We start from the raw sequence: 13,389 nt of genomic DNA, 5'->3' as shown, positions 1-13,389 counted from the left end.
TCTCTTCCCGTTATCCACCAGGCCTCAATCTCCACTAATCTCAAGTTGCCGCCACTCATACCTCACCTGTCATTCAACAATATCTTTGCCTCTGCACTTCCGCCTCGACTGACATCTCTGCCCAAACTCTTTGCCTTTGAATATGTCTGCTTGTGTCTGTATATGTGTGTGTGTGTGTGTGTGTGTGTGTGTGTGTGTGTGTGTGTGTGTGTGTGTGTGTGTGCGCGAGTGTATACACGTCCTTTTTTCCCCCTAAGGTAAGTCTTTCCGCTCCCGGGATTGGAATGACTCCTTACCCTCTCCCTTAAAACCCACATCCTTTCGTCTTTCCCTCTCCTTCCCTCTTTCCTGACGAAGCAGCCGTTGGTTGCAAAAGATGCTGCTAACTATCAGTTAAATTTTGTAACTATAACTGTAGCCAGTGAATGAGAGATTTACTACAAATCAAATACGCTTCAGGTAAACATTCATTGGTTTAGTCCTCAAATTCTATCAGCAAATGAAAGTACAAACTTTCAGAGTCGCAACTTAACATCACGTGTGAAATATTATGAAGTCCCACGATTGCAGACAATTGGCTGTATGGCACTCAAAAGTAAAAATTTAACCATAGCCTTACTCTTCCTTATCTGCCAAGAAAGTGGCTGTGTTCTTTGGTATCGACAATATTCGTTCTCCTTTCTCTAGCTAGTTTGATCCTCCCCAGCTACCTCTTTCGTCATTGACTGCAGCTGTCATTGTTCCCGTCCCAGATGTGCAATTGTTAGTGGGCAAATCACTACTCGATGGAAAAATTACAATCCTCAAGGCAGTTGGCAGATTTAAATAAACAAGGTCTCATTGCATAGGCCCTGAGATGCTGCTTAATGCCATATTCAACTGTATATGATTATTTAAATCCATATTCACATAAATTCAAGATTAAAGTGTGTAACGGCCCACAATTTAGTTTTTCTCTGTAAAATAGTAACAATCCATATTACTGAATGGCTGAAATAGTAATCTGGTCCCAGTTACAGGTTTCCTGTCTAACAACAAAAATTTGGTTTTTAGTATTTTATAAAATTATTGACTGAATTTAAAAATTTAAAATGGTGTCATAATCTACTCATTAAGATCTACAATCTTTCGGTGCACACAGTAAGAGAAGTATTTAAGTTAGAAACTCTGTATATGTGACTTCTGAAATTTTCCCGGCGTATTTCTTCTTCTAATAATTTCCGGGTATGCAGCCGGATCCCATCGACATTCTGCCACGATATTTCGGCCCAGAGACGTCCGGCCATCATCAGGTGAGTACACAACTACTGAAGAGCCCAGGTGCAGTCGCGGTATTTATGCCGAATCTCGCGCATGTGAAATGTACTGGCATCCTACAGCGCATGCGTCAGGTGTTGACATGCGCAGCATAGCCGAGTTGTACGTGCTGCCCTCGGTGGTGGAAATAAAGGTTCATCTAGTCATTGAGTATCGAATGACACTGTCGATTCCGCTGTGATTGTATAATTTTAATAACAGGATTCCAATTTTTATCCAGCTGAAAGCCGTTGTCACGATTTATAAGATTATTGGCAAGACGTATTTCCACTGATTCCTTGATTACGGAATCCAAAAAACCGGACACCGGGGATAAAATTTTTGTTACATTGTATTCCATTGAATGTCCCAAGGAAATACAGTGCTCTGCTACTGCCGATTTTGACGGTTGCCGAAGATACACATGGATGGTGCCCCACTACGATTAATAGTGAGTAATATTGGTGCTGCGACCTATTCTACAGCAAAATATCTGGCCTCATTACTAAAGCCGTATGTGGGTAAGTGTTGCCACCATATACGTAATTCCGAGGATTTTGTCAGTCGCTTGAAGGAAGTTAAGCTTAGCAGCTCGGATTTATTAGTCAGCTTTTATGTGGTCTCACTTTTTACCAAAGTGCCTTTAATGGAATCATTACATCTTATTGGTAACTTATTCAGTGCAGAAATGACAGCCTTGTTTGAACACATACTCTCCTCAACGTACTTTTTATTCAAAGACGAATTCTTTGAACAAACAGACGGCGTCGCCATGGGGAGCCCTTTGTTGCCTGTGGTAGCTAATCTCTTTATGGAGGACTTTGAGGAGAAAGCACTTGAGTCTGCTGTTTTAAAGCCTACGGTCTTCTGGCGGTACGTAGATGATACTTTTGCTGTATGGCCTCATGGCAGACAGGAACTGGAGAAATTCCTTCATCACTTAAACGCATTACATGAGAACATCAAATTTACGATGGAGATTGAAAAAGAGGGCACTTTACCATTTCTAGACGTGCTAGTACGCCGTAAAAATGATGGGTCATTAGGACATTCTGTGTACAGGAAAGCGACTCACACAGATCTGTATCTCCAGGCGTCAAGCTGCCATCACCCAGCACAAACAGCCGGTGTTCTCAGTACCTTAATACATCGAGTGCATATAAAATCGGATGATGAAAACCTCCACGCAGAATTAGAACACTTGGAGAAGGTTTTCAAAGAGAATGGCTACACTTCTCGCCAAATAAGGAAGGCCATGCGCAACTATCATAACAAGAAGCAACGCACTGAGGACGCAGATGATGACTTTAAATCAACTGCGTTCCTTCCATACGCCGGGAATGTGTCTTCGAAAATAGGCCGATTACTGAAGAAAAATAAAATCAGGGTTATCTTCCGTCCACCAGCAAAGAACCGGGCCCTGGTTGGATCCGTTAAAGACGATTTACAACTGAAGAAGGCAGGCGTCTACAAAATTCCCTGTGAATGTGGCGCTGCATATATTGGCCAGACGACAAGAACTGTCCATGAACGATGTATAGAACATGAAAGATACACCCGTCTGCGGCAACCGTCAAAATCGGCAGTAGCAGAGCACTGTATTTCTTTGGGACATTCAATGGAATACAATGTAACAAAAATTTTATCCCCGGTGTCCGGTTTTTGGGATTCCGTAATCAAGGAATCAGTGGAAATACGTCTTGCCAATAATCTTATAAATCGTGACAACGGCTTTCAGCTGGATAAAAATCGGAATCCTGTTATTAAAATTATACAATCACAGCGGAATCGACAGTGTCATTTGATACTCAATGACTAGATGAACCTTTATTTCCACCACCGAGGGCAGCACGTACAACTCGGCTATGCTGCGCATGTCAACACCTGACGCATGCGCTGTAGGATGCCAGTACATTTCACATGCGCGAGATTCGGCATAAATACCGCGACTGCACCTGGGCTCTTCAGTAGTTGTGTACTCACCTGATGATGGCCGGACGTCTCTGGGCCGAAATATCGTGGCAGAATGTCGACGGGATCCGGCTGCATACCCGGAAATTATTAGAAGAACTCTGTATATATCTTTAGACAGTTAATTCAATGCACACAAATTACACAGACTGCATTCATCAAGCATTTGAGAACGAAAGCACTTATCAACTTCTAACAAATTTTACACACCATTTTAGAAACTTTTTCTCACTGGCACACCCCAAAAAATAATGAAAGGAAAAAAGTTCACAGCTTGCTTCATTTTAGCTGTCTGTGTGGTAAAACTTCAGCATCAGGCATGATATTTTAATTTACTAACTACATTTGCAACAAATTTTGCAGAGAGTATCCACATATATCACTCAATGAAGATTTAGCAACTTCCAGCAAACTTTAAACATAATTTGTAAACAGACATTGTGAGCTGTTTTATATAAGGGAGTTCATTTCTGATTATGTAAGGAATTGAAGTGTGGAGATACCGCTCTATACCAAACAACTAATGTGTTAATTCACATTTATTTTCCATGGTGTGGTACATAGTGCTGCTGAAACTTTATTGGTTTGTAACATTTTTCACTTATTTATAAAAGTGTTAAAATGAATGTGTATGTAAGCGTAATTTGAACATGGGAACTGTTATTCAATAAAAACAGGATGCTCATCAATTAGAAAGGAGGTCAGCCTATCTACATTCTGTGGTGTACAAGTGAATGTATGTCTTTATTTAAACGAAAGTGTTATTTTTTCTCAGAAATTACTGATTAGTTCTGACAGTGAGGTACATGTTTCATGTAAAGTCTTCTAAGATCTGGCTATGTGCCTGTGGCAAACTTTTTCTTGTTGTGATGTTAAATACCATTGGTATCAAATTGGTATCGATTATTTGACCAGTTATTTAGTGGTAAGAAGCTGTTTTAATATTGCTTTTCTATTTTTATTTCATGTTAACAGACTGTTTTAAATATGTGTGGTAACTTGGTTTTCAAGAAATCTTTGTATTTCTTGTTACAGGTGTGCTGTGGTAGTGTGGTGATTTTGACAGATACTTAGTGAAACAGCTGAATGTGTGTGGCTTCTGCAAGCAAGTGTATCTACGCCTTGAACAGACTAACAACATATAGTGAAGAAAATGATATCTACAAAGGGCAAACAAAGTCCCAAAAAGGGTAGTGGTAAGCTTAAGGATTCCAGTAAAAGCAGCACGAAGATGAAACCTGTTGAAGTACCTGAGTCACCATCAAAAGAGCCAGTATTATCATTCCCACTCCTTAAAACAATGGATAACAGCAGAACTCTACCACGTTATTCTGCTATACTCAGTCGTACAGAAGAAGAGGGAGTTGGTATGGATGATCTAGACGCTCTACAACTTGAACTGGAGGCATTACTTTCAGCTGTTGTTGTACGAAGCAGGGTGTTGAGAGAAGAGATACAAGTCCTTAGTAATGCCGAAGAAAAGAGGGATAAAAAAGGGAAGCTCTCGATTAACAAACCACCTCTTTCACCAGGGAAAAAGATCAAATTGCAAGATAGACCAGTGAAAAAGCTTAAAGAAATGCCTGGTAAAATCAGGAGTGAGGTAGCACAAGCTCCTCTTCCTATTAAATTCACGAAGGTAAAACATGTGCCTAGTGCAACTTTGAGCCAGTCACCCTTACCTCTTCCTGAACATGATCAACAAGACTTGAGCAAGATGGAGGCGCCTAAAATTGTGCTTCCAAAAAATGACACACCAAATAAATTTTGGGCATCTGTTGAACCCTATTGTGCTGATATAACTCCAGAAGATGTTAAATTGCTTGAAGAACTAATACAAGAACACGAAAATGATAGTGAATACTATAAAATTCCACCACTTGGACGCCATTATAGCCTGCGCTGGAGTCAAGAAGATTTAATGGAGGAGCAGGAGGCATCCAGTAATGATAGTAAAAGTAAATCAAATGGTAATAATGCAGAGGTTAATAACTTGCTAAAGAAGGCAGAAAAACCTGGTGATGGGACAACAGGTTCAACACCTGCGTCAGGGCCGCTAACACAGCGCCTCATTTCTGCATTGATGGAAGAGAATATTATGGTGCCACTTTCTGAACCTTTTGACCCAAAAAAATGCAGGAGTGGGGAAAATGCAGCACCTCGCTCAGGTCTTTTTAGAAATTTTGCTGTTAGTGGTGCAGCCAATTTTGAAAGAATTGTTAGAAAAGAGCTTGAAGAACAAGGCATATTTGAATTTGATGAAAGTCCAGATCCAGAGGATGATGAAATTTTACAAGAGTTAAAAAGATGTCAAGAAGAATTAAAGTTAGTAAATGCACATAATGTTCAACAGTTAAAGAGACTTTTAAGACTTGCAAATGAGGAAATGGTAAGGCAGGATCTAAAAAGAAAATTGCAACAAGCAGATAATGAAGTTCTAGAGATGTATCGCAAGGTCACTTCAGCAAAGCAGAAGAAGAAACCACTGTCAAAAAAGGAACAAGATGCAGTATGGAAGGCTCTTAAAGATAGAGATGCAATTTTGATGAGCTTGGACTCTCTGTAGAGATATAGGCTTAATTTGAGTTATAGAATGATGTTTTGAAGTATAAAAAAGTTACAGAAGTGTGTAACAGTATTGGAAAAAAATTCTGGTACGAAGTGTGCCTGTTCGTGTGATTAAAATATGTAATATTGCTCATAAACAAAAACTTAATTTATACCTTTTAGTAATACAGTGAATGTTATGATCTCGTTATTTTGTGCTTTATGATTTTCTAGATTCTTTGAAAAGGCATCATAAATCTTTTAATTTCTCTTTTATAGTTCGACAAATTTTTTATACCATAGAACTTGCTTCAAGCACTCTCCAGATATTTCTATGTGATAATATATTAGTGTGTGGGAAACAGCATTGTGCCATTACTATTTTCGTGAATTGGTTTTTAGATTCTATTCACAGAGAAACATTTCTGTAATTGCCTTTCTCATTTTTCAATAATTAAAGGTCAAAGTTTTTGATGCATATAAAATTAATACATTGCTGCATGGAGTAAAGAAACATTGAGACATTTGTATGGAACATAGATAATGAGAATACATTTAAAAGTTACTTGTGATATCTTTTTCATTAGTTGCAACACTATTTCTGCACTTTGCTAGAAACTTGATAATGCAGCTCACATTTGTGTGTATGAGATTGCATGTGACTGTGCTGTGGTAGCTGCATTGTGTTAACTACAGTTTTTTTCTGCCATTTCTCAGTTTATGTACAAAAATAAAAAAAAATGTAAATGTATGTCTGTTACAGTATGTTTTTTGTTGATAATTCTCCTGAAATGTCCAATGCCAGTTTTCTAAATTTTCTCACTGGTATTCTGTGAATAGAACATCATCTCTTCCATTTGAGTTCATGGAGTATTTCTGTAATATTCACATCTTTATCAAACATACCGATAATGAATCTAGAAACCAGCCTTCAATTGAGTTATGGGAACAACTTTTGTTTCACTATTGTTTTCATGTGCAATAGTATCTGAATCATGTAGAATATCTCAAATTATCAAGCAATGGGGGCATTTCCAACAAATATATTGTTGATTGAGAAAACTGGAAAAATTTAAAAGTGGTGTTGTTGGTGGCTCATGCCATGGAATGACTATATTAATGAGTTCAGTTGTGATTCAGTGGACCACAGGATCAATAAGGTCCTGACTAATCACACAGTGAGTAAATCTTGGGCTCCTTCAACTGTGAGCTCTCTTCCAAAGGAGGTCATTAAGAGACTGAGACAACGTATTTCTGTTCCTACTTGGTCTCTTTACTCATGTGCATTTTAAGAATGTTTGGAACACACAAATAATTCTCCTGATGTTATCAGCAGATTGAATCAGGAGACTGTAGTCACTGAGGCTGAAAAACAGTTTTCATTTTTTTTCTTTCTTCAGTTTTTACAAAAGTTCTTTTGGAGGACTCTGTACAGCTTGTAGATGACAGGTTTGCAATGGACCAATATCAGCCCACTCTTTTCCCAGTGTACTTTTCATTTAATGACTACTTTTGTGAAGAATCTAATGGCATCACAGTAGCAGTCCCTCGTATCTTGTGATGCCCATCTATTTTCTGACTGAATTTGAGAGTGTGCACTACATTCAGCTGTTTTAAAACTGACAGTATTATGACAATGTATTGACTATACATGGATAGTTTGACTTCATGGTTTGGACAGTGTCCAAGTGTTTCTTAAATGTCAAAATGTAAAATTTACCGTAGACATGACAAAAGGTGATGTATATTTACAGGCTACTTGTTTCCAACATTCTGGAAAGACAGTGGGCAGTCTCAGTACATTAATTCGTCAAGGCCATGCTGTATTAGACAAGATCCAAGCAGATTTGGAACATCGTCAAATTGTGTATTGGTCTTTTCAAATACAGATTGTGCTACAGATGTGTTAAGCACAGACCAAGGAAAAGAATGAGGCCTTTGAGGCTACCCACTGTATGTTGGGAATGCTTCGACAGAAATAGGTGTAGCACTGGAGAAACATTGATTTATATAGTTTTTCCCCCAGCAGCAGAAGTTTTTGTATTTCTAGTATCTTTCAAAGAGAACTTCCTGCTTCACAAGATGGGCTTTTGTAGGATTCAGAGCAAGTCTGTCAAATCTTACATAAGGAAAATTGTGTGTACAGTTCAGAAGCACTTTGTGGAGCACCAGCAATATATGCATCTCTTACAAACTAACAAAGCTGTTGTTGCCGAACACTGTGTTTCTACTGGCTATTTGGTTAATTATAATGAAATGAAAATTGTGGCCCGTACATCAAACTTCCAGGATTTGTTCAAAGAATCAGTGGAAATACAGCTGTCTGATGACTATCAGTCACGGCACTGGTTTCCATTTAGATAGGCCTACCACAAAGTACCCTGTCATCTGGAAACCTTGTTCTTTGGCTAATTGACTTCTTGCTGTGAGTTAACTGAACTGATCGATCTGATACTGCTTAGTTGACATCACTGGGAGCGGTTGGAGCAGTACAAAGACTTGGAGCAGAACCACATATACTCAGGTAATGTCTGTGGAATGACTTACACAGGTGCTAATTTCTAGTGGAGGACAGTGTACCTTACCCAGTATATATGTGAAGATGGCCAGAAGACTGTGATGAAATATCGTAGCAACAAGTTACCGATATCCGACAGTTCTCTCAAAATTTCACAGTAGAGTTGTTTGTGTTTACTCTATGGTTTTTATATTATAATCAGTGTTCTCTTAAGAAAATTGGTCTCTAAATTGATGATGTAAAATTTTCCGTACAACAATGCTGTCTTGTTAAAGGTACACTTTTGCCAGTTACAAATGTTGCAATTGTTGACATAGAAACTACCAAGCTTCATACACATCTGAAGATGAATTCTCTCGCATATCTTCCAGAGGGGGGAAAAATCATAATTTCAAATAGATTGTGTAGAGAGAATGAATAAATATTTTGACTTTTATAGTTAAGCTGACAGTGGGGACTAAAGCCCACTGTCCTTTCTTAGTAACATAATCACTTGAGTAAATATTTGAATGAAAAAAAAAAAAAAACACAAAAAAAAAAAACCCACCTGGAATGCGGTTACTGACTGTCGCCAGTAAAGAACCGTGGTTCATATATCCAGTGATACATTGTCTGACTTAATTTGGAGCGTTATACAGAACCGAATGGAAAAAAATTGTATGTACCCACTGGATAATGAGTTTAATTATGAGCTGGTGTTTACTCTGCTGACTTCATGTTAGCAGCAGCTGTGTTAGTACAGTAATCGTAGCAGATGTTTGACACGAGCTGAAATACGTAAAATTACATCTTGTTTGTTGTTAGCTATCATAGATATTCCTCATACCATTTACCCAAACGTTCGAGGATGCTAGAACAAACAGTAGAAGAGCGCCACATAGAATAGAGAAGTATGCAGGTGGAAAACCACTGGGGTCCACACCTGTGACCAGAGAAGCGAGAAAAAAATGCGAACATTATGACTCAGAAATTTAGTAGTTAATATATACGTTTTAAATAGTTCACCTTTTGGAACACAAATTTTTATGGAGACACTAGTTGCCAGACAAAATATGCAATAAAATTACTGCAGTGAGGAAGAAATTGGATTTTATCAAAAAGCAAAAGGACAAACACTCTCTGTTCTATGCTACTGCTCATTTTATGTTCGTAGAATGTAAGACATCTCCGTAAAGCAATAAGAAACAAATGCACATAAAAATGATGAATGTTTAAAAAATTCACTGTCTGCTAAAATATTCAAAGTTATGGATAAAAAGTAAGCAGAATATGAAATCATCAATTTTGGTATATCTAGCATTTTTCTTGGGGTTCGTTTTCTTATATGGAATGTGAGCGAGAAGTGCAATAGCCGAAAACTATCAAGAGAAACTAAAGAAATGTAAACTGTGAAATTTAAAGTTATCTGGTAGTAATTTCCATAATTATGAAAGCCAAGTAGATTAGCATGAGTCATTATTTATTATTTGTGTACAGCCTCATGAACAAGCATATGATATGTGATCTCTCTGTTGGCGTCCAGGCAGCAAATACACATCGTAGGAAAACTCCAGTACCTGAAGAAAAATATATAGAAAATCAAAATATTATGTAGAAAATGGAAACAACAAATCAGCTGAACATCTGGAAGCTCATCACTTAACACATGATTATGTTTGATGAAACAGAAGCATTATCCTATGCATCTACCTACAGGGATTCTGCCATAAAAGAAGCAATTGATATCAGAATGTGTAACAACTTGAACTGGGGCAGCAGCTCCTTCCTCAGTGGTACATGGAAATGAGTGCTTAATGCTGAAAGGCAACAGAGAAATAAATGAGCTATCCATCATCTAATGAAATCAGCACCACTACCAGTGTTCTTTAGTCACAGACATTGACATAATCTCTGGCATCATGTGGAAATTCCATGAATCTGTGTTGCCCCCTAGACATAATTTGACTAACGTAAGTACTTAATGGCATGCAGAAATACATCATCATGAATCTCATTAGTAACAACTACAAATAAAATAGATGCTGGTTTTAAGTAAAAAGCTATAAAAAAGTGATGTAGGTGTTTGGAGAGGAATGATGTGGATTTAGGAAGGGATGTTCATGGATAGGTAAAAGAAAAAAAATTCTGTATTAATTGTTTGTCTCCAGTATATGTTGTTTTTAGATCTTGAAAGGCAAATAATTGAGTTGGAAGATTTTTGTTAAAATATTAGAAAATTATAAAGGTCCAAATTATTTAATCAGTACAATTATAAACTTGTACCTATCTACATATATCAGAATTAAATTAGATGATGGAAAATCTGTTGAAAACCTAATTCATAAGTAGTTCCAAAGATGTGGTCTATCACTGCTGTTATTTATTGTCTGTATACTGTTGATCATGTATGTGTCTGACAGCTGCAGTACAGCTAATATTTTGGCAGTTTCTCATCTGCAATTTTTGTGGTTTCCATGTTGTTATGACTGTGAAAGTATACTCACAAACATGCACTGTATTACACAACATAAAATTGCAGATGACAGAACTGTAATAAAATATCAGATGTACCAAAAGCTGAAAATTCACTAAAATATGTATGGGTGACTGTTGAAAATTGTTTGCTCAAGAAGGCGGGATCCTTTTCTTAAAAAATGGATACTACAGAAAGGAATTTTACATAATTTTAGTGTTAATATAATTTTAATGTTAATATAGAAATATTACTTCAACAAAAGATTGAAAAATTTATTTTGTATAATGTGGAAATAGTGAAGACAAGACACTGTGATAATTTGTGAAGTGTACACCAAATTAAAGTAGTAAAACAGTTTTTTGTCGTGATATAAATGGAAAGTAAAATCTCTGACATTCTTCTAGCCACAAGTTAATTCAGTGCTACTTCAGTAAGGGGTTAATGCTTGTCATGCCCATTGCATTCTGTATGATCATGCACAATGGTGAGTAACCTACCTCCGGGAACTCAGCTTTTTGCTGGGTGTGGATTTGGTGATGACATGGTTCCTGAGTTAGGGGCAGTGAGCACCGCTAGTGCTCTGTACTGTAATCCCTTATGTGCTTCATTGCCCACAGTGCGGTGTGGTGGCAGAATCTTCTGTGTCACAGGAAGGGGATCTTGGCTTTACTGCCCAGATTGCAAAGATGATATAAATGCCTGTAAAAAGAAACCCTGAACCTAAAGTTGTTCTATATACCTATGGGTGGATGGCTGTTGAAATGAAATGAATCAGTTACTAACTGATGACCTCTAGGATATCTGGCGCAGTACTGTTGTATAACTCTTAAGGAAACAAGTGGGGCTCTTTTTGGCTCAATGAATGTTTATGGATCCTACATCACTTACTAATCCTCTGTGTTTTGGGTGGTTTGTAGGGCAATAATCACACCCAAACAAAGAAGAGGGCTCATGTGATCAGTCCAACCAGGATATCTTTGGATAATAGTGTAAGTAACATTTGTTATGTATTTATTGTTATTGAAAGAGAAACTCACCACTTTATATCAGTAAAGCATTAGAGAGCTGTAAGAGATAGGTAAATTTAGTTCATGAAGAAAATGATAAGTGTGTAGAAGGCGATGAAAATAATATGATGATACAGGTTTAATATCTTCTAAGAACTCAGAGTCTGGATCAGCTATGATTCCAGAGGAACTGAATATGTGCTGTAGTGAGATGGATGAGTGTGTGAATAGCAATAAGGACGGTGTTGATTTAAGTACAGGGGTATCTCCCCTGTTTGAAACTGATGTGTGTTGTGTGCAGGTAGTGGAGCCAGTGACAAGTGTTTTCATGGATGGACATGTACACATGGTGTATATACCAAAAAAAATTTTTATTGTGCAGAGTGTAGCTGCAGATGATAATTTTGCTTAATATACTGTGAAGGATTCACTGAAGGCTGTCGATGGTATCAATTATGTTCAGAATGTTGTGGATAAAGAGGGGGTACACATACATTCAGTCATAAATGGTGAACAACAGGTGATTGTAGGTAATGATGTAAGCAGAGAACCTTGGCAAGATAAGAGGGAATGTGATTTTACTTCAAGTGATTGGGAGATTCATGAATTTTATTTTGCTAAGCAGGTAAGGATACTGAGTGAGAGTTATCCTGAATGTTGTTGTTTTCCATGTCATGGGGATAAGAATGTTGAGTTATTTAAAAAAAAAATGAGTTATTTAAAAAAAAAAAAAACAAAAAAAAAAAAAAAAACCAGACAGTTGCTTACCATGGTGACAGATAAATCAAGTAAAACTGTGTACATGATCCCAAGAGCATTAAGAATTCAACCTGTGATTAATATTGAAGCAGGGGGAGTATGTGAAACTGCATTAGCAATTATTGTTAGTTCCGTATGTGGGTTATGGGTCAGCATAATTTTAGGGTTAGACTTCCTGGGAGAACATAGGGCAGACCTTTGTTGCAAAGACAAAGTATAAAGGGATATATCAAAACAGCAAATGAAGAAGCCACCAGATAAATGGGATGAATGAGTTTCACAATATTATTTTACTAGTTTGTTATCTTTGTTACATGATGATTCAATGCACGTAATGGCTATGTGTGAAAAGCAAGGAAAGTTCATTGAGGTAATAGCAGCACAGAAAGGACATATTAGTGTTGAGCAAATGCTTCAGCATACGCAACGGTACTGTCGAAACCACCACATCAAAATCATGACAATAAGTGTGTCGACTTTGGGTGCAATCTTGGTTTCGACTCTCATCTGTGCGGCCTATATCTATTAATGGTAGGAAACTGCCTACCCTCCTGAACTCCCTGAACACCAAGTACTGATTGAGAGGGTCATCCTTAACAAATAAGTAATGAATTAACATACCAACCATTGGCTTCTATAATTCAGGTTCGATTAGCAGAAGAGAAACTGGAATGCAGTGTGCATAAATGAAAAAAATGTAAGATGTGTTGTTAAGTGATTTTCAGAACTACTGTTGCACTGCGATCTGGTGGACCAGATCTTCCAAAAAGGTGAGGTACGTTGCACAGCTGCTTTTTGACTTGGTGGCTGTAATCTGTGTCCAAGCAAGTAGAAAG

General features: G+C 37.6%; 1 protein-coding gene across 2 annotated transcripts in view; it reads left to right on the top strand.

Moving 5' to 3' along the window:
* Positions 1 to 6,565, top strand: part of LOC124596029 (transcriptional adapter 3-B) — a 57,013-nt gene extending 50,448 nt beyond the window's left edge. For both annotated transcript variants that reach the window (XM_047134991.1, XM_047134990.1), the window contains exon 2: positions 4,303 to 6,565. In XM_047134991.1, the coding sequence (XP_046990947.1) occupies positions 4,421 to 5,833 (1,413 nt within the window). In that variant the 5' untranslated portion in view covers positions 4,303 to 4,420 and the 3' untranslated portion in view covers positions 5,834 to 6,565. The remainder of the gene's footprint in view (positions 1 to 4,302) is intronic.
* The last annotated feature ends 6,824 nt before the right edge of the window (positions 6,566 to 13,389 follow it).

This window comes from Schistocerca americana, chromosome 2 (genome assembly GCF_021461395.2).
Source record: "Schistocerca americana isolate TAMUIC-IGC-003095 chromosome 2, iqSchAmer2.1, whole genome shotgun sequence".
Taxonomy (NCBI): Eukaryota; Metazoa; Arthropoda; class Insecta; order Orthoptera; family Acrididae; genus Schistocerca; species Schistocerca americana.
The sequence above is the reverse complement of the archived record's forward strand: the minus strand, read 5'-3'. Positions and strand labels throughout refer to the sequence as shown.